This window comes from Indicator indicator, chromosome Z (genome assembly GCF_027791375.1).
Source record: "Indicator indicator isolate 239-I01 chromosome Z, UM_Iind_1.1, whole genome shotgun sequence".
Lineage (NCBI taxonomy): Eukaryota > Metazoa > Chordata > Aves > Piciformes > Indicatoridae > Indicator > Indicator indicator.
In genome coordinates this window covers 45270712-45293122 of record NC_072053.1, presented here as the reverse complement: position 1 = coordinate 45293122, position 22411 = coordinate 45270712, and the positions used below count along the sequence as shown (strand labels likewise).

Sequence of the window (22411 nt, the reverse complement as noted above, 5' to 3'; positions counted from 1 at the left end):
ATTAGGAGGAAGTTCTTCACAGAGAGCGATTTGCCATTGGAAATGGCTGCCTAGGGAGGTGGTGGAGTCACTGTCCTTGGAGATGTTCAAGAGAAGACTGGATGGGGCACTTAGTGCCATGGTCTAGTTGATTGGATAGGGATGGGTGATAGATTGGACTGGGTGATCTTGAAGGTCTCGTCCAATCTAGCTGATTCTATGATTCTATGAAGTAGAATCCAAACTGCCGCATTAGACTTTCAAAACTTCATGTGTAACCCAACTTGTTTTGCAAATTGAAGTGCTTGGGTTTTGTTTGGGGCATTGCTGCTTGCAGTTCTTTGTTGTTCTGATTTATTTAATTATCTTTAGGTATAACATAGGTATAACATGCCATTAGCTTTTTCACAATATTTTCATCAGAGACATATGAAAGTCCCTTTGATGGGTATTCTTTCATGGTCCAGGAACTAAAATGTAGCTTTAGATTAGCTCTCAGGAGTACTTTTCTATGTCAAGTCATGGTTGGAAAGATTTAGCCAACATATCTACATTTTTCTGGAAGATTTCTGCCCCACGTTTCCAAGAGCTAAATAACAAACATTTAGTGTCTTTCCCTTATAAATCAATGGTTAGAATTCAGTCTGGAGCTGGGTGTGTGGCTGCTTCTTAGGCAGAAAAGAAAGGCTTTTGAAGACAGAATTTTCAGACTGACTGTATATGTCCTTATTTAGTAAGAAGATAAAAGCACTCTTGCTTCTGTGGGTAGAGCACTGTCTTCGTGGTCACAAAAATGTGTACTTTTTGTACACTTTTTGCTTTGGTGGCATTTTCTATCTTTTGACTTGTTTTCATCTAAGGTATCTCATGTGGTCTAGAACAAAAAATTAACCTTTTCTATATTAACAGAATTGTAAATTAAGTTGTACAGTTGTTAACTAACTTGTTTCCATCAGGGGAATGATTATGTATAGCTCTTCCACAGGACAGATAAGAGTCTGGAGAGCAATTTTTCCAAACAGTGTGCAAAAACTTTCATGCTGACTTTTAGGTCCAGTGTCTTTGGTTCAATGAACCAGTTTATCCCCATGCAGATCTGTGCTTTGCTTTTTTCTGGATGTGCCCAAAAGATTGCTAGGCATTGGCAGTGTTACTACAGATTCTGTTAGTACACCAAAATCTTCTATCACCCGAGTTGATTCTGCAGCCCTTATTTCACAGATGGAACTATTAATCCAGCAGACAGTAGCAGATCTTGTTTATTCCCACCCTGAACAAGCTTTCCGTTAGAAATGAGACATGAAAGGGTTTGCATCCTGTTGCAGTTCCTGCTTTTCCATCCTTTAATGAGCTCACTGAGTCGTTTATAATGTTGTCCTTACTTGCCTGTGACTGCACATGTCGCAAAGGCCAGGAGTGAAAGTGGTGGGGGGTGTGGAGAGCAGTTGAGCCACAGTGTTACTGCTCTGGTGGTATGTAAAGCTGTTCTGGATGCTGCTAGAGAGTGGTCAGTCCTTTATGTGGGAGAGACAGTGGCAGAACTCACCATAATTTGCCACAGCACTAAAATAAAATAAACTTTTTAAAATTGAATTTGTGAGGTTTTTAAATGATTATTGCTGTAAGCGCTGACTGTTGTTGGAGCAGGTGAACTCTACAGAGTAGATACCCAAGCCCAGTCTGATCATGCTTGTCAAGATGAGCAACTGGATCTACAGTCCCCAGTCTTCTTAGTTCTAGTCATTGCAGTGTTACATGAGAGTAAAATGTGACTCTAAACTACACCAAGGTCTCAACATTTTTCATCAGGCTATGTGCTAAGTGAGTCTGCAGGCTGAGCTGGCAAAGTCTTTACAATCTGCAAGGTGGAGTAAGAACATGACCGTGTGATGGAAAAAACCTTTGTCATGCAAGGTCTAGGATAGGTGTGAAAGGTGTGAGCACCTTCTACAGATGAACTTAGATGAAACCAGTTTAATAAGCAGGCAATAACATCCAGAAGGAGAAAAACTATTTAATACCATATGATAGCTATTCTCATGGCTGCAAATGCAGTAGGCTCTATCAGCCAGTAGAACCCTAACGATGGAAAACATATTGCAAAGTGCATGTTTTATTTTCACTGTATATTTCTTGGTGTATAACAAATCATGAGGTTGTCACCTTGTTTAATATGCTGTGGAATAAATACCACATCTCTTCCTGCATGCTCATCCAGATCATGCTTTCAATTCACTGAGTTGCAAATCCCAGGGAATTAATTTGCAGTGGTGTGAAATCAGACTTTGAGCCAGTTTTTTCTGTTCTTTTGATCTGCTTGAGGTGTCCGCTGTACTTGTCATTTTTTTTGTGTTAAGATTGTGACTTTACCTTGACCTTCTTAGTTTTTGTCATATGATTGCAAACTAGAATGAAGATCTTTTGATTTATTGATTTCATTAGAATACTGAAAAACAGAAATGGTTTGAGAGGAGATTTCTGTGCTTGTTTATGAGAGTGTTCAGTTTGGAAATGGAACACATTTAACAGGAATTGGACAGTAACAATCTTAATGATTCTTTCCCATCGAATAAGCACAGTTTTGAATTAAAAGAAAAAATAGTATAAAAAGCACTCTTCAAATATAGCCATAGACATCTGCAGCAGGATTACTATTTATGAAGCATATTAAAAATGCATATGAACAGAGATATCTACAGTAAAATTTCCAGTGAAGCAAACACGATGAAGACAAAGGGATTTTTAATCCCTGTTTCTTCTCATTCTGTCCACACAGTGTTTTACAAATGGGAAGACACTATTTCACAGATCGAATACATTTCTTCTCTCTGACTCCCTTGGTCAACATGGTAACAAAAGTTGGTTAATGTAAAAGGCTATGTATAGAACACAACATAATAAAAAGTGGCTTAAATTCATAAAATCCTCATTGGAGTCTCACAAAGTCCCACCTGTGATAACCATGTTTACTGTCAGTTTAGCACAATAGAGACTACGGCTTCCCAAACTTAAGTGAATACTGTGAAGAGAATCAGATGTACATTGTTTACTAAAATTTTTATATGCTTGCAGAGTGATTTTGGAATAATGTAGAAACAGAAATGTGTACATTCAGAATCAAAAACTAGTTTATGGATGACTTCCAGAGAGCTTAAGACTCAATATGCGTAGTGATTTCCGGCTTACCTAACCTTGCAGTTTTCTTTATTGACTTTTTAAGGTGTATTAAAGGTTTGGAACAGATGGATTTTTATAGATCTGGCATTATGTGCATTACCTGAAAACAAGGATTTACATTGGGATGTCAATAAAGGCAAAAACATGCTGACTCAGAACACAGCCACAGAAACCCGAGTCTGGCTACTAAACAATCAGCAAGTATGTACACTGAGGCTCAGAAGGTATCTTACTTGCTTTAATGAAATTCACATCTAGTATATTTCATTATGAAGGCGCAGCTTTGCTATGCAAATCCATATCACCTCCGTAATGGTGACTTCACTTTATGCAAGAGCATGGTTTTTGTTAAAGGCTTCTACTGATGTTCAATTTCTTGCACCTTTTAGACTGAAGAAAGTTCAGTGAGGCTGTGAAATTTTGAAATCAGGGTGGGGTGTAATGGCTCTCTCCTTAGTAAATGCAGGTAGGTATGATCACACTTCTTAATGAAAACAGGTAGCTGAAACAGTAAGAGCATCCGTCTCAGAAAAAGAGATGTGCCAGTCCTTGGAACAGAGGTGTACATGATGGTCTGGGTTTCCATGGGCATTGTGTGATGTTTCTGACAAAGAGACAGAAGGAAGAAAGGCAGCAGGAAAGTCCAAGACATGATGGAAGTAGCAGAGATGCTGGAAGAGAAATTATGAGAGAAAAAGACAGAGGCAGACAAAGCATTTAGGGAGCAGCTACTGGCTAAAAGGAGCCTTTTATCTCCTGCTTTTGACTCCTGTAGTGCTTTAGAGAAACTAGATTTTTTTTGTAGTGGAATGGATTACTTAAAAGATGATGGCGTTTGTGTGAGTTTGTCTTTCTGATTGAAAGATCTTGCAGATTGTGATTTTAGCTGAAGTTCAAAATAGTGCATCTCAGCAAAAGTCTCTTGAGAAATCTCATGATTTACACTGAAGGTTGCCTGACAGCTTGGAGGTAAAGAAATGCTTTTGTCCTATGCTGTAAAGGGAAAAGAAGTGGAAGGCAGATAGAGCCTGAGCTAGGGCTGCTTAGGCAGGATCTCTCGTGCTTTCTTGTATCTGTTATCTCCTACTACATCCCTCTATAATTTAGTCCTCCCAAACCCCAGAGCATGTTTACCTTAATGCCTTATTCTATTTGATCACTGTGGGAATTATCTTTGGAGCTGTAAATTTACCTTAAATATTAGAAAGGTGTTCTGGGAGGACCAGGCTTTGCAGAGGAGAGCAACAGATCCACTACTTCTATACTATACGTGGCAATGGGTTACCTGCAGGCATCTGGTTTGTAGCTGCAGAGACAAATTAATAGTATGAAAGGCAGTATTAAATAGCAGACTGATGAAGGGAGGTGAGGACAAAGATTTTTTGTCTGTCCTTTGCTATGCCATGTAGGACATAGTTCCCCAAATGCAGCATCCAAACACTGAAAGCCAAAATGGGGGAGGTCTGATTTAAGTTCTTGATATTCTAAGTTTGCATTTAGAAATGGTGCTGTTCAGATCTTTCTGCCTGACTAACACCTTTGACTCAAAAAAGTTAAAAGTAACCTGGCATGTGCATGCTGCAGATTCTCCAGACCACGTGGCTGGTGATCTCCAGAACCCCAGCAGACAAGGATGCTGCTGGTTTCAGAGCACAGAACTTCTCTTTCATCTTAATGTAAAGCAGAGCGTTGTAGAAAAATATTTAAAAGACAGGAGGAGTCAGAGTAATACAGAAGCTGATGTGGCCTTTTCTGTGATTCTGTGTTTTGCTTTACAGTTGTAGGTGAAATTTGGAAATTCAGACTCAGACTTTTCTGTCCACATCTCTATCAGCCTTACTGGCAATGCAGTCTTGGTGTCATTCCTGCAGGTTGTTCTGTAAAATGTCTTTTCTATTTCTTCTTAACAGTTTTTCTCCCTACTGTTTCTGATGACCTATATTTCAGGTCATCAGAAATCACAGAATCACAGAATATATGTGGTTGGAAGAGACATTCAAGATCATCTAGTCCAACCTTTGACTCATCACTGCTAGGTCACCACTAAACTATGTCCCTCAGCACCAGGTCCACATGCTGTTTAAACATCTCCAGGGATGGTGACTTCACCACTACCCTGGGCAGACCATTCCAATGTTTCATAACCCTTTCAGTGAAGAAATATTTCCTAACATCCAGCCTGAACCTTCCCTGGTGCAGCTTGCATCCATTTCTTATTGCTTGTCATCAAGGAACAATGGCTGGCCCTCTCCTCACTCCAACCTCCCTTCAGGTAGTAGAGAGCAATAAGGTCTCACATAAGCCTCCTTTTCTTCCGACTGAAAAAACCCAGCTCCCTTCAGGTTGTGGAGAGTGATAAGGTCTCCTCCTTGTGTGTTTTGCTTGCATTTGTTGTCATATGACCTTGTAAACGCATAGTCTTGGACCCATTAAGGACATAAATGGCCCAAAGTTTTAAAAACTGTTTGATGTTTGTCAGCTAACAAAACACTGTGAGAGGTACTTCTTGATTCCTTACCTAAAGCTATTTGGGATGCTGTTCTGAGACTTTCTGCATTGCAGTTTATTGTAATGAGCATGTGTATTGTGCTCAGTGGAAGGTGCAAAATCCAATAGTGTATTTAATTGTTAAAAAGAACGTAGTCATACTCAGTAACTGCCTCTAAAGCAATCAGCCCTCTTCATCAGAACTAAGTTCTCTATTTCTGGTTCACAGATGGAGGAATGGAGTAACAGAAGCCAGCAGCTCTTAGGCTGGTGCAAAACTGATGTTCAGAGTCCTGCAGTCTAGAGCTGGCAGGGTACTCCCAGCAAATGAGGATTCTATGTTTTAAAGCACAGTTATTTGAAACATTTGTACCTTAAGTATCATCCTGATATAGCATGCCGAGGCTTTCCCTTTGTCTCATTTAAGGGCCGGTGTTCCACATCTATTCTCTTCTGTTCTGACATAGTGTGAAACATCAACTATTAGCAATGCTCAGCTGGATTTCTTAATATCATTCATTATTTTATATGCTCTTCTCACATTTGATTACATTCTTGCAGTAACTATCCTTAAAGCTAGGTTTGGTTTGAGTTTCTGCCAGCTGACAATAAGGATGGCAGAGATCCTGGTGTCAAAAGTCACCTGAGGGGGAAAGGCAATCATGAAACAGGTGAGCAGAGCTCAGTGGAAATGTGATGAGGGCAGCTGTAGAAGCACTGATTCAGCATCTTCTCCTTAGAGGCTGTGAAGGCTGGGCTCTTCGCTGCACCTGAAGCTGCCTATGTCCTTCAGGATTTTCAGGGTACTGGAGGCAGAAAGGCAGGAACTACAGCCTTTTTGCCCTTGTGATGAATCCTCTGCAATGTATCCAATCCAGTGCAATTTACTACAATGAGATTTATTTGGTAGTTGCAAATTAGCAGAGTATCAGCAAGCACGTTCAGACACTCCTCTCTGGGAATTATTGTGACTACTTTGAAGGCAAACTTTAAAACCTTTGTAATCTGTAGCAGATTCTTTGTGTATTTATGTAATCAGAAGTCCTAGGAAATCCTTTTTTGCTGACTTCTTACTAGGCTGTTCATGTTTGATTCAGTTGTAAGAAATGGTAAAGAGGCATCTCCTCTTAGTAGTCACTATGGTGTAGTTGGAGGTCATCTGAAAACCTTCCTAGCCCTGTGCCCAGGGAAGCCTGGTTTTGTTTCATAGGTGATTTTAATTTAGACATGTTTTAAATTTTGTAAAGTTAGTCTTGGAGCACTGGCTCCCAAGTAATTTTCCCAATATTCCCAAGTAATATTGTTGATGAAGTGGTAGCGTGTTAAACAGCATATTAAACAAGTCCAGGTATTTTAAAGCTACCCACATAAATCCATTCTGAAGTACTTAAAACCATCACTTGAGAACAAATGTTTTGTGTGCATGAGTATCTAATGACCATTGTATGTCCCTAGCTTTAGGTTCCCCTAAAAGTTATATAGGCATAGAGAACTATGGTGCTGATCTGTATGTTTTAAAAAACAGCAAAAGGTGACTTCATTGACAAGTCCTGAAGTGAGGATAAGAGCACAACTTAAAACTGCATAATTAATTCTGACACTAAGGTGATTAAAAACTCATCAAGTCCTTAAGCCAGAGTTATTACATTACCATCCTAAGCCAAAGATACCTGACTTTAAGCAAGTTCAGAGAAGGTAAGAGACATGGGGCAGACTCTGACTTTCTTACACATGTTGAATAACTAGATATCTTATGATTGGTCCTACAGGCTGACTGGAAGAGTCCTATTTTTGTCCAACAGAATGTGTAAAAATCTGAAATTAAATCTTTAACATCTAATTTAGTAACTGATACCTTAAACTATCCATTCATCACTGCTTCCATCAGCTAAGATGGAAGATTCACTATGTGTGTGCACATTACAGAATCACAGGATATAGCTGATTGGAAGAGACCTTGAAGATCATCCAGTCCAACCTTCAACCCAGTATTTAAGGGTCAACATTAAACCATGTCCCTAAGCACCAGGTCCACATGCTGCTTTAACACCCCCAGGAATGATGACTCCACCTCTGCCTTGGGCAGACCATTCCAATGTTTGATAACCCTTTCAGTAAAGAAATATTTCTTAATATCCAGCCTAAACCTCACCTGGTGCAGCTTGAAACCCTTTCCTTTAGTCTCATCCCTTGTCATCAGGGAGAAGAGCCTGGCCCCCTCCTCACTCCAACCTCAGGTAGTTTTAGAGCCTTCTCATCTCTAGACTGGACAACCCCAGCCCCTAAAGACAATGCTCATAGGTCATGTGCTCCAAGCCATTCATGAGCTCATTGTGCTTCTCTGGACATGCTCCAGCATGTGAATATCCTTCCTGTAGTGAGGGGCCCAGAATTGAACACCGTGCTCAAGGTGTGGCCTCACCAGTGCCGAGTACAGGGGCATGATCACCTCCCTGTCCCTGCTGGCCACGGTGTTTCTAATACATACAGGATGCCATTATCTTTCAAGGGCATACTACTGACTCATGTTCAGTCAACTAACAACCCCAGGTCCCTTTTCAAGTTGTAGCTTTCCAACCACATATTCCCAAGTCTGTAGCTTACCGTGGAGTTGTTGTGACCCAGGTGGAGGACCTTCCACTTGGCCTTCTTAAACTTCATACAATTGGTCTAACCTGTCCAGATCCCACTGCAAAGCTTCCCTGTAGCAGACTGACACAGCCACCCAGCTTGGTGTCATCTGCAGATTTACTGATGCACTTGATCCCTTGTCCAGATCATTAATAACATCACAGACGACAGACCCCAGTACTGAATCCTGGGAGACACCACTAGTGGCTGGATATACCTCCAGCCAGTGCCAGATTTACCTCCATTCACCACCACTCTTTGGGCCCTGCCATCCAGCCAGTTTTTTATCCAGTCCAGAAGGCAGTTACCCAAGCCCTGTGCCATGAAACTATGAAGGAGAATGCTGTGGGAGACAGTGTCAAAGGCTTTACTAAAGTCCAGGTAGAAGACATCTATGGCACCTCCCTCATCCACTAGGCAGGTCGCCTCATTGTAGAAGGAGATCAGATTAGTCAGACAGGACCTGTCTTTCATACACCCATGCTGACTGGGGCTGAGTCCCTGCTATCTTATATGTACTGGGTGATGGCACTCAGAATGACCTGCTCCATAACCTTTCCTGCCACTGAGGTCAGACTGACAGGCCTGTAGTTCCCTGGGTCATCCTTTTGGCTCTTTCTGTTAGATGGGCATCACATTTGCTAGCATCCAGTCAACTGGGACCTCCTCAGTTAGCCAGGACTGCCAACAAATAATGGTGAGTGACTTGGTGAGCACTTCTGCCAGCTCCTTAAATATCCTTGGGTGGGTCTCTTCTGGTCCCATAGACTTGTGCCTATCTAAGTAGAACAACAGGTCATTGATCATTTCCTCCTGGATTGTGGGGGCTGCCTTCTGCTCCCCATCCCTGCCTTCCAGTTCCAGGGACTGAACCCTCAAGGAGCAACTGGTGGTGTTGCCAAATACTGTATCAAAGCAGCCATTCAGCAGCTCAGCCTTTTCCTTGTCTTTTGTCACCAGGTTCCCTTTTGTGCCCAGTAGTGGATGGACATTCTCCCTAGCTCATCTTTTACTCTTAATGTACTTATGAAAGCACTTTTTATTATCTTTAATGACACTGGCCAGATTGAGTTCTAGTTGAACTTGGGCCTTTCTAATTTTCTCTCTACATATCCTTACAAGACCCTTGTACTCTTCTTGAGTTCCCTGCCCCTTCTTCCATAGCCTTTCCTTTTCTTCCTGAGTTCTACCCAAAGTTCTCCACTTATCCAGGCTGGTCTTCTGCCCCACCAGCTCATTTTCTGATGCACAGGACAGCTTGTTCATGTGCCTTGAATATTTCCCTCATGAGGAACACCCCAGTCTTACTGGGCTCCCTTGTCCTTCAGGACTACCTCTCAGAGGATGCCATCAACCAGTCTCTAAACAAGTCAACAAGGATGTAGTTCTATTGACTCCCCTCCTAACTTGGATAAGAATTGTACACTTCCCCATCTCATGGTCACTTTGTCCAAGATGGCCACCAACCTTTACATCTCCTACTAGTCCGTTTCTGTTTACAAGCAGCAGGTCTAGTAGAGAGCTGTGAGTAGAGCAGTAGTAGAGAGTACTAAAGCAGCTGTTTTAGGAAGTTTATCTTCTATGCACTCCAAGAATCTCCAGGACTGTTTCCTATCTGCTGTGCTGCATTTCCAGCAGATGTCTGCTAAGCTGAGGTCCCTGACAAGAACAAGGGTTAGCGATTCTGAATCTTTCCCCAGACATCTATAAAACACTTCCTCAACCTCCTCATCCTGGTTGGATGGTCTATAACAGACCCCCATCATGACATCTGACTTGTTGGCCTTTCCCCTGATTCTTACTCACAAGCGTTCAACCCTATCATCACCATCACTATCATGCACAAGAGAGTTAAGACCTTCCTAACACACAGGGCCACCCCACTGCCTCTCCTTCTGGACCTGTCCCTTCTGAAGAGCCTATAGCCATCCAACACAGCATTCCAGCTAATGGGATTCATCCCACCATGCCCACCATCAGGGAATAATATCATGGTTTTCCTGCTGGACAATAGTTTTGAGGTCTTTTTGCTTGTTCCCCATGCTCCCTGCATTGGCACTGATACACTTCAGTTGGGGTGCCTTTGTGCAGGGTAGGGGTCCACTCCGTGCTTGATCACTCCCAGGCACTACCACAGGTCCTAACTCATCAATAGCTCTTGTATCTTCTTTATCTCATGGCCCACTGTCCCCTACCTCCCCTGAGATAGCCATGGAGCCATTACACTGTCCCACAAGTGTTCCAGGGTTGTCTCCAGTGAGCCTGGTCCTTCTGCTTTCCCCTTTCCAATACAGTTTAAAGCCCTGTCAATTACCCCAGCTAACTCCTGTGGTAAAACCCTTCTCTCATTTTGGGAGAGGTGTACTCCATCTGCCACTAGCAGGCCTGGCATGATGTAAATCCACCAGGGCAAGGTGAAAGGAAGGAAGAAAACAGGCAAAATGAAAGAGAATTTTGATTTATTTTCCTGTATTGTGCTTACTAAAGATTTTTCCTTCACTCTTAAATATAATCAAGGTTCTCAGTTCACAGACTGGATTCAGGTAACAATCTACTAAGCAGTAGTATGTAAGTTAAAATCCTTACCATCAGTTTACCGTAGCTTAAATATGGATGTCACAGAATGCTTTAGAGAAGAGTAGATTTAGGGTGGACATTAGGAGGAAATTCTTTGCTGTGAGGGTAGTGGAACACTGGAACAGTTTGCCCAGGGAGGTAGTTGAGGCCCCATCCTTTGAGATATTCAAGGTCAGGCTTGATGGGGCTCTGGGCAGCCTGATCTAATGAAGGATGTACCTGCTCACTGCCAGGCTTTTGGAGGAGATGACCTTTGGAGGTCCCTTCTGACCCAAACCGTTCTAGGATTCTATGATTTAAAGGTCACCTAGTCCAAGACCCCCACAGTAAGCAGGGAGATCTTTAACTGGATCAGGTTACTCAGAGCCTCATCCAACATGACCTTGAACACTTCCAGGGACAGAACTTCTACCATCTCTGGACAACGTCTGCCAGTGTTTCACCACCCTTGTTGTAAGAAATTTCTTCCTTACATCTAGTGTGAAACGACCCTCATTTCATTTAAAACCATTACCCCTTGTCCTGTTGTAACAAGCCTGGCCAAAAAAATTGTCCCTGTCTTCCTTGGAAGCTGTCTTTAAGTACTTAAGGCCACAATAAAGTCTCCCTGGAGCCTTCTCTTCTCCAGGCTGAACAACCCCAGCTCTTTCAGCCTGTCCTTGTAGGAGAGGTGCTCCAGCCCTTAGATCATTTTTGTGGCCTTCCTCTGGACCTGCTCTAACAGGTTAATGTCTTTCTTGTGTTGAGGGACCCAGAGTTGGATGCAGTACTCCAGGTAAGGTGTCAACAGAGCAAAGTGGCAGAATCAGCTCTCTCAGCCTGATGTACACTCTTGATGCAGCCCAGGATGCAATTGGTCTTCTGGGCTGCAGGCACACATTGTTGGCTCATGCCCAACTTTTCATCTGCTGGTACCTGAAAGTGCTTCTCCACAGCGCTGTTTTCAATAACATCATCCCCCAGCCTGTACTGATAACTAAAGGTTGCTCTGACCCAGGTGTAGGACCTTGCACATGGCTTGTTGAACCTCATGAGGTACACACATGCCTACTTCACCAGCTTGTTGAGGTTCCTCTGGGTGATATCCTGTCCTTCCGGAATATAACTACTGCTCAGCTTGGTGTTGTCTGCAAACTTGCTGAACGTTCACTCGATCCTTCTGTCTGTATCACTGATGAGGATATGAAATGGCACTGGTCCCAGTATGGACACCTGAGGGGACACCACTTGTAACTGGTTTCTATGTGTCAGGATATTTACCATTACTCTCTGGATGCAGCCATCCAACCAGTTCATTATCTATCAAACAGTCCAACCATCAAATCTCTCTAACGTAGAGAGAAGGATGTTGTAGGGGACAATGTGAAAAGCTTTACAGAAGTCCAAAGAGATGACAACTATTTCACTTCCCTTCCCTTTTCCACTTCATTGTAGAGAGTCACTAGGTTGGTGAGGCCATGCTGGCTGTCACAAATCACTTTCCTTCATGTTCCTTAATATAGCTCTTCAGAGGATCTGCTCCATGATCTTCCCAGGCAAAGAGGTGTGTCTGACAGATTGGTAGGTCACAGGGTTCATCTTTCTACCATTTTTTAAAATGGGCACAATCTTTCACACCTTTCAGTCACCACTTTTCAAATACTGTGGAGAGTGTGTTAACAACTATGTCAGCCAATTTCGTCAGGACTCTAGGATATGTCTCATCAGATCTCATAGATCTCATGTTCAGGTTCCTGACATGCTCATGAACTTGATCTTCTCTGACAGCGGGAAGGAATTTGACTCCTGATCCTCATCTTGTGGTCCATTAACCTATGAAGTAAGAGAAGAGAGGTTGCTGGTGAAGGCTAAGGCAAAAGAATGGTTGAGTTCTTCAGCCTTCTCCTCATCTGTTGTAACTAGTTTACCATTCTTGATGATTGTGGGGGTACACTTTCTTTAACTTTCCTTTTCTGGTTGATACACCCGTAGAAGTCCTTCTTGTTATTCTTTGTATCCCTTGCCAAGTTCAGCTCTGGCCATGTCCTGTCCATCCTGCCCCCACCCCCACACAACTGGGCAGTGTCTCTAACTTCTAACCAAGATACCTGTCCTTGATTCCACTTCCTGTGCATTTCTTCCTTGCCCTTTATTGTCACCAGCAGCTCTCAACTCAGCCATGCTGATCTCTTCCCTTTTTTGCCTGATTTCTTAAATTTCTTGGACTCAAGAGCTCATATACTCTATGGAAGCATCCTTAAAGATCTGCCAGCTCTGTTCTACTCTTTTGATACTGAAGACTGCTTCCCAGGGTGTCCTATTGACAAAGTCCTCAAAGAGCTCAAATTGTGCTTTCCTGAAATTCAGGGTCCTTTCTTTACTTCTAACATGACCCTGTCCCTCAGCACTGTGAACTCCATGGTTGCTCCAGCCTAGGCTGCCTCCAATCTTGACATCACTCATGAGCTCACTTGCTCATTAGTAATCATCAGGTCCAGTGTCACATCACTTCTGGTATGGCTGTCTACTGTCTGGCCTAAGAAGTTATCCTCAATGGTCTCAGGAGTCTCCCAGATTACCTACAGCTCACTGTGTTACTTTTGCAGTGCATACCAAGATGGTTGAAGTCCCCCAGCAGGATGAGAGCATGCAAGCACAAAGCCTCCTGTAGCTGGAATAAGAAGCTTCAACACTAGGCTTCCCTTGATTGAGTGGCTCACAAGGCACCAACCACAAGATTCACTTTGTTGCCTTGATCTCTAATTTTACCCATATGTTTTCAACCTGCTTGTGGCTATTCTTCAGGGCTGGCTACCCACACCCTTATTCCTCAATAACAACATTCCTGCAAGCAGTCAGCTCTCTGATGCTGGTTTTGGAATACCTAATGTTTATTAATATCTTTTATTAACAAGGATATTCAGCATCAAATATCTAGGGCTCTTTATAGATTATGCTCCTCATTTAAGTGTTATGATGCCCTTTATTTTAAAGGAAAGCATGAGATGATTTTCCACATAGTTACTGAGGCATCACCTCTTGTATGAATTACTTCAGGAGCCTGTTTCTCAAGAAAATGCACTTTCATACAAGGCAAGGAAGAAGCCACTCTTAATCGGTGATGAACTTAGGTCACTGAGAAAAAGAGCTATGTGAATAGGATACCATAGTCCATTTCTTCAGAGCAAGTAGTCATTTTTCTTGATTCTCTATGAAATACAATATTTTTAAGACTTTTAACACAGATGTCTTGAATACATGATCACCAATATAAACAGGAGGATGGACAATCTCTTACACGCTGCCATGGCATGTGGAAGAATCAAGAAATATTTTGGTGAATTCTCTAAAAAAATAAATCTTTTTTATAATTCTGATAATATAATAATGGATTGCACCCCAGATCCTTAAGAATAAGACAGTGTACTAAAATGCATTGTTTAATTTGGCAGAGCTATATTAAAATCTCAATTAAAATTTCAAAGAAATGTAGTTGCAAAAGATACCAGTACTTTCTTCAGAAACTTATATAATGCACAGGTGACATGGAATTTCTGTCTTTCTGATCCCAAGGGAACTAATACATAACAGCTGTCATGATTTAAGAGCAAACTTATCTTTACAGAAAATATTTATTTTTCTTTAAGGACATTACTATTGAGTATGTTAAAAATATATAGTGTTTACTCCCAGTGTGAAGTAACACAATCATTTTAACATTGGGCCAGTTGTCGGTTGTTGGCTTAAATTAAATGGTTGTATGTGGTGTCTGAATATTAAATATTTCTATAAGAGAAAAATTCTAATACTTTGTACACTCTTTCCTATTTTAATTAGTACTTAATGACTGGTGTATTTTGGTGTTAACTTTCCTTCCTCATGTTAAGTAGAATGACTAGATAAATACTGCGATTTTCATGATGCTGTGGAAACATATTCTATGTCAAAAGTTCTGAGTTCCCATTTAGCACAAGTGCTAATTCTATTAAAGAAACAAGCAAAACTCTTGACTACAAATCAGATCAAAAATTTTACATTTGCTTGTTTTCAGTTCAGATTCTGTTCTCCCTTAGAGTGTTTCCTGATGCTGTGTTCCACTGCTGCCGTTCTAGGGACAGGATAAAGGAATCATAAATCATCTTCAGGATGATAAATCATCTTCACTTTACTTGGAAGCATTAATTTCCTTTCAAACCTATTCAGAGTCTAATTATCCTTCATGGCAGAGCAGTATGTGCCATGTTGCCTGCCCTTAATCAGCCAGTTTGGGCTGGGAGTTGTTAAACACAAACATTGCATTTTTTTTTTTTTACTCTTGCCTGGTCCCATTTTGCAAAGTACCAAGGTAATGTTACTCCTGTTTTAGGCTTTTATTGAATAGTTGGTCAGTCCTCAATCTCTCAAAACTTGCTGATGTACAGGGAGTTTACCTCCCTGCAAAATTTGTATGAAGGAAACAAATTGATCTTCAGCTCAGTGCTGTGTGCCAGGTCTTGAAATTGCAACAGTTCATTTTCAAGAAACTGACAAGAATTAAAGACTCCTGCAACACTGCAGTGTGAGTTACTCTGTTATGCTTGATCACTAGGATGGTTTAATTGGAGTGCTTCACAAACCAATCACAGCATTCATAGGATGAGATATCTGTGGTGTTTTACTGCCTTTCCATTCTATGCATGCTTCATCTGACACTCTCTTTGTTCTTCTTCCCATTCATGCAGTCACCTAATGCTGGCGACAAGGATGACCAAACGCTGACGGTAGGCAGCAATTAGTATGTGTCTCAGCATTTATTTCTCAGGAGGGTGGTGAGACAAGCCTTCTGTGGTTTGACACCATCAGCATTTTTCCAGATTATTGGAATTTCTTTCCCTCTTCTATGCTGCTGCAGAATTTAAAGAATTTATTTCCCAAGATAAAGTGGTCAATGAATTTTTTGTTCAGTTTCTGTATTTTTTTTTAGGTAATTTAAAAATATTTTGTTTCTACCAATTTTTTTTAAAAATAATTTTATTATTTATTTATTTATTTTCATGGCACCAAAGGTTAATGCATGTATCATGTATTATTGTAAAAGACTATTTTCTCCAGGGTTATTTTTTACCTATAATTGCATTTCAGGGTCTTATTAGTCAGGAGTCTGCTGGCTCTGATTATCGTTTTTATCAAAACAAGCTAACAGCTATCTCCAAAGTAGTCTTACTCTATGGGATATATTAAATGTGTTGATTATTGTACTAGAAAATGGCACGTGGGGAAGAACCTCAGAATATGTTTCAAATCTCTGTAAAACATATACCTGGACTTGTGCAAAACATTTGACACTGTTCTGCAGGATATCCTTGTCTCTAAATTGGAGAGATGTTGATTTTATGGATGGATACCCAGTGGATAAGGAACTGGCTGAATGGTCACACTCAAAGAGTTGTCAACAGCTTAGTGTACAAGTGGACACCAGTAATGAATGGCATTTCTTGGGGGTTGGTACTGGGACTGGTCCTGTTTAATGTGTTTGTCGGCAACACAAACACTGGGACTGAGTACACCTTCAGCAAGTTTTCTGATGACACCAAGCTGTTATGTGGTTGGCATGATGGAGGAAAGGGATGCCATTGAAGGGATCTTGACAGGACTGAGAGGTGGGCCTCTGTGAACCTCATGAAGTTCAAAAAGGACAAGTGCAAAGTCATGTCCATGGGTTGGGGCAGTCACAAACAGAAATACAGGCTGGGCACTGAATGGATGGAGAGCAGCCCTGAGAAGAAGGACTTTGGGGTACTGGTGGATGAAAAGCTGGACATGAGCCAAAAATGTGTGCTCACAGCCCAGAAATCCAATCACATCCTGGGGTGCCTCAAGAGAAGCATGGCTAGCAGGTCAGGAGAGGTGATTCTTTCCCTCTCTTCTGCCTTGGTGAGGCCCTGTGGGGAATACTGTGTCCAACTCTGGAACCTTAGCAAAAGAAAGACATAGACAATCTTCAGTGGATCTGTAGGAGGGCTGCAAAGATGATAAGGGACTGGAGCAGCCTTACAGTACTTAAAGAGAACCTACAGGAAAGATGGAGAGGGAGTGTATTGATAAGATGAGGGTAGCAATTTCAAACTGAAAGAGGTTAGTTTTAGATTAGATAAAAGAAAGAAATTCTTTATGGTGGGGTTCGTGAGACGCTGGAACTGCTTGCCCCAAAAAGTTATGGATGCCCACCTCCCGGAAGTGTTCAAGACCAGGTTGGATGGAGCTTTGAGCAACTCAGATATCCCTAGGGGCATAATGCAGGGGTAGGGGAGTGAAACTAGATAATTTTTAAGGCCCCTTTCAATCCAAATCATTCTATGATTCTGTGATTAAAAACACTTAAAAGATGCCTGTGTGCTGTATGTAGGTGTCTGCACTGCCTTACCACACTCACAACCTGTTTTTTTTATAAGTACATAATGGATTGAACCAAAGTGAGATGTTTCACTCCAACTGAGTTCTTTCTCTCATTTTTCCACCTAGACCAAGCCACGGCTTCAGCGGGGAGGAAGCTCCGCATCCCTCCACAACAGTTTGATGAGGAACAGCATCTTCCAGCTCATGATTCACACACTTGACCCACTTGCTGAAGGTATTCCTATTAATTTTGGGGAACTTACTTGCAAAAGCAAACAAATACTTTCCTTTTCTCTTCTCCCTGTGAAACTAGTTTTTGCATTTAATTGCTTTCACTAGTCTTTTCCGAATGTGTCTGAATTTTCTGAGAGATTTTTGCACTCCTATAGTGTGGTACACCTGCTGCCACCAAAACTTTCGTCTTAGAAAATCTGTTAATTGTGGTGCTAACTTAAACTGATCACTCGGTTGATGCGTATCGTAACTACTGTCTTGCTTTACCTTTGGCTTCAGCAGCAATTAAAAATTTACAGAATCTCTATCCATCATGTATTTTTGTAGAGGCTTTTTTATTTTCTTTGATTTTCATACATCTGAAAAAAAACTAGTGAGTGATTTCCACTGGTGAGTAAAAGCCAAAATGGAAGTTTATTGCATGGAACATAGAAAAGAATGAGAGACTCTGTTGGGTTGGCTTGATGTTAGTAAAAAACCAGTAAGCATTCCTTTGTGTTACATGCATGTTAATAGCTTGCTTGCTTTATCCAAGTGGGGTGTAATTATGGTTTTTTTCTTAGAGAAGTTAGGAGTTTCAGTCTGAAAATCTGGAAGGAATACCATGAACTGCTTTGCAATTGTAGAGTGCTTTGAATCTCAGCTTCTGGTAGACTTCAGTAAACCAAAACAAAACACAACAAAACATAACACCAAACAAACAAATAAAAAACAATCAACCAAAATAAAACAATACAAAACAAAACAAACAAACAACAAACACCACCACAGGTCAAGGGTTTATTTGCTAAATATGTGTCTGTTGAAGTTTTTTTGCTGTAGTAAAGTATGTCTTAGGAAATAGCATTATGGAAGAAATTGTGAGGTACTAGAGACCTCAAATATTACTGACAGAGTGGCCTTCCAAATTCAGTGATCAAAAAGTATATGTAACACTTCATTTAAGTTCATTTTTGTTTCTCAGTGCATACAGCATTTTAAATTGCTCTGTATCACTTGTACAAGGAAATCTACTCTTTCATTTCCCTCTTCAAAAGCTGAAGCTGACACTCATTTTGTCAAAAAAGGGCAATTTTAGCCCTTGCAATCTCCACAGCACGATTTTTACTCCAATCATGATTCATGTTGCTTCTCTCTTTGGATAATGCTGCACTACCAGCTGCCAAAATCTGTTGCCTGTTAGAGTGGAGTCATGAACAGACTGTGCTCAATGTAATCCCATTCAATGCCAGAAAAGGAGTTAAGAAATGTATTCCAGTTATATATTTGGTTTCCCGTAGTTGCATCACTATAGCAGATGAGCAGGCTTTCTAACTGCTGCACTCAGTAAGTCTCATCTTTATGCAGCTGGTAGCCAAACTTTTCCTTTTTCTAGAATAACAAAGGACTTTCAATCTCAGTTTTTCACTTTTTAATGAAAAGTTCTGATTTTTCGTTACAATCCTTTGCACTCCCCTTTACCCTTAAAGCAAAGTTCCTGGGCTGTGGATTCATCGGTAGTATCTCAAGTATTGCTAACACAAAAATACCAATCAACTGAAGCATTAGGTAGACTCTATAAAATATTTTTTTAAAATAAGACAGAACAGAAACAGATTAGGAAGAGCTTACTAGCTGGGACGGAACCTTTATGACAGATTGAAGGTTACAGGAAAACTAGAACTGTTGAGTGGAGTTCAGTTTGTACTTAAAGAAGATTCAGAAATAAGATCAGCTTTCAAGTATTTTTTCCATTGCTCAAGCTTCTTCCACTTGTTTCCTAGACATAGCTTGTTAAGCATTTGGACATTTTCTCTCTACTTTTGCTCTGTAGCAAGCTTGTACCATTTAGTGTGATCCAGAGGCTTCCCCCGTCATGACAGCATAGGAAAACAGTTTTGAAATCTGAAATCCATCTTGGGAGACACAGAAGCCCAGCACTTTTAAATATTAGATATTATAATTAAGATATTATAATTATCAGTTAACTGAATGCTGTTCTTTGTTGTATCAGTAAAATGCTTGAGATCAATGTGGATTGACAAATATAGTTACAATGGATACATCTCATTTAAAATACTGCAGTAAAATTTTCTCCAGCGTTTCTTTGCTCATAATACTTTAGGGTTTGTTTTTGACTCTCCAAACTCTTATATTTGTCCTGGAGCTAATATTCTTCAAAAGCAAATGGAATATAAGTCTCTTGTGACCTTTAAATAAGTACAAGGCAACAGATACCTGTAAAACTGACACATTGAGTTTAAATGTACAAAGGAAAAAAAATCAGAAAACAAAACAAAACCCCACAAATCACTACCTACATTGCAACAAAGATTGTATTTTAATACACAACTTTGATGAAGAAATGTCCAAGAAGACGCTGGAAAATAGCCTGTGTATGTGCTGACATTTAAGTTGGTGTTAATATTAAGGGACTTAATTGTTCAAATTTCAACAAAATTCAAATTTTAATTAATGAAAGCACAGAAGTAGTATTTTAGGCGTGCAATCCAATAAATATTTTTGCATATGGAACTGTGTAGCTTTTTACAAATCCGGCCATATGTGTAGGAGAAATCAAAATCTATACACTTTTCTTTGAAACAGTATGGTCACTAAGCTTTTCCAAGGCACCACCTCATTTGCAGGCAGACTTGAATTTCAAGATCTTCTGTACTGAAAGCTGTTTGGAAGCAGACACAGGAGATATTTGATATCTGAACACAACTGAACCCTCGTTGCTTCCTGAACATTTGAGTACGCACGTTTGTTATTCTAAATGCACGTAATTCCACAAACCTCCATAAAATAAAAGGTATTTTAGTTTGATGTAAATACTGTGTCTGGCCAAGGTGAGTAGTATTAGTTAATAAATTTGGATTGTACTTGAATCTTACATTGAATTAAAAATATATATGCAATAGCAGATATGGGTACATGCTGTAAACACCATATTGATTAACTGTTTGACTCTGTATGAATATTACCTGCCAAAATCTCACAATATATGCTTTATTCTTCCTATGTATAATGAACATCAAACAATCAACTACTGCGTAGCAGACTTTTACCATGCTACCTAAGTAATTTTTTAAGTTGATTAAATTTATCTGTTAAGAATTAAAAAAGGGGTAGTATTAATTAGAAGTGTCTGAGAATTGCAGTCATTTGCTCTATAAACCCACTATTTTGGGTAATGTAGAAATGTAAACAATTATCTGGTGTTTTCTCTGGCCCATTTTGCTTTCTCAACTTCACATGTCCTTTCCTAATGGAAAAAAAAAAAAAAAACTAGACATAATGACAAAATAATGTATTAGTTTTGAGTTTTGTGCAAGCAAAAGAAATTAGCTCTGTTGCACTCATGATACAGTGTAATGAAAGATGATGGACCTAGTGGATGACCTGTGAGGTCAAAAGATTTCTTCCACATCATTTAATGCAAGTATGGAACATGCTCAAGCAGCAGAAAGAGGTTCCAAGCATTTTTCTGACCCATATTACTCAGCTTAAATCCCTTCAGTATTTATGCCAGATGATGACTTAGATTAATAGGTCAAAACTATAGTGTCATTATCCATATTTGTAGGGTTTGCAGCAAGAGAACACTGTGTATAAGAACATTACAAAGTGCTATTTGTTCTCAAAGGAAAAAAGATGTAAAAGGTGTAAATCAAAGCTAACAGATACATGTACTCTGGCATCTCCTGCACCTGGGCATACTCCTTCTGTCCTTCTCCCTCTTTTCCCATTATGCTGCCATTTAATTCCTTTGCCTTTCCTTGTATTTCACCTCACTCATCTGCAGCCACCTTGTTTCAGCCTCCTCTGGAAGGATGGCTTCATCAGCAATTCATGCCCTTTGGGACTGCTGCATCCATCAGTCAAAGTACTTTCCAAGAAGATGCCAGCAGCCCTGCAGCTGGCACAACGAAGAGAACTGGATTTTCAATCTCTGGAAAAGCGCTTCTGAAAACAAGGAGCTCTGTGCTTAACTCTTCACAGCTTCCTCATCAAGTGTTGGCATTAGAAGTAGTATTTCAAGTTGTTGCACTGCTGATGGAAGGTCCAGCTTTTCTTTCTCTTTGCATCAATAATAAAGTTCACTGTTATGTTCTCTTGAATAACTATAAGGACTATAAGAGCATGAGAAGGCACACTGCTCTGTTGTTTGGACCTGTGTGGATTTTGCAAGGCTAGCAGAAAATAAGTCTCATCTAACTCTTGATAATAGAATCACAGAATATGTATCTGGTTGGAAGAGACCTTAAAGATCCTTCAGTCCAACCTTGAACCCAGTACTGAAGGGTCAACACTAAAGCATGTTGCTAAGCACCGGATCCACACGCTGCTTGCACACCTGATAACATAAGCAATATAGAATGTATAATCAGGTTGTGTGACTGTTAAAGGTCAGCTTGACCTACACAGTGTTAGGGTTACATTAACATGCTATATATTTATAGGAAACCAGCTCATCATTTACTCCTGAATAATTCATTTGTGAAGTCAGAACCAACCTCTAAATGAGAACCTCTTAAAAATGCACTTGATTCTAAATAGGAAAATATGAAATAAAAGAGAATTTGCCTTAAGATGGTTTACCTTCCACAAAATGTAGATAATCAGAGACGTCCTGATATAAAATTACACACTTGTGAACTTGTCCTTCCTTTTAACTTTCCACACAAATGTGGTTTTGCCATGACTTGTGCCTGTCTTACGAAAGCCATCTTGTAAACCCCTTGGAATCAGTGGGCTTGCAAAGCGCTGAGCCTACCTTTAACAGATGAGTAAACTGAGATCAGTAGGAGCTGCTCAACATTTGACACTTTGTGTTCAGGCAGGTGCGCAGCCTTGTCTTAAGACGAGTAAGGTTTCTCCTCCTCAGAATCTTGGTCTCAGAATCAAGATCCTAAGAGTTCAGTGACTCGTAACAGGTGAATGTATAAGGTATTCATTAGTGGGATGTAAACTTTATAGTTGAAACATC

At 40.5% G+C, this 22411-nt stretch overlaps 1 protein-coding gene across 1 annotated transcript in view; it reads left to right on the top strand.

Moving 5' to 3' along the window:
- Positions 1 to 22411, top strand: part of SLC24A2 (solute carrier family 24 member 2) — a 110836-nt gene that overhangs the window by 39098 nt on the left and 49327 nt on the right. Inside the window, exons 2-3 of the mRNA XM_054397834.1 lie at positions 15552 to 15590; positions 17332 to 17440. Of these exons, the coding sequence (XP_054253809.1) occupies positions 15552 to 15590; positions 17332 to 17440 (148 nt within the window). The remainder of the gene's footprint in view (positions 1 to 15551; positions 15591 to 17331; positions 17441 to 22411) is intronic.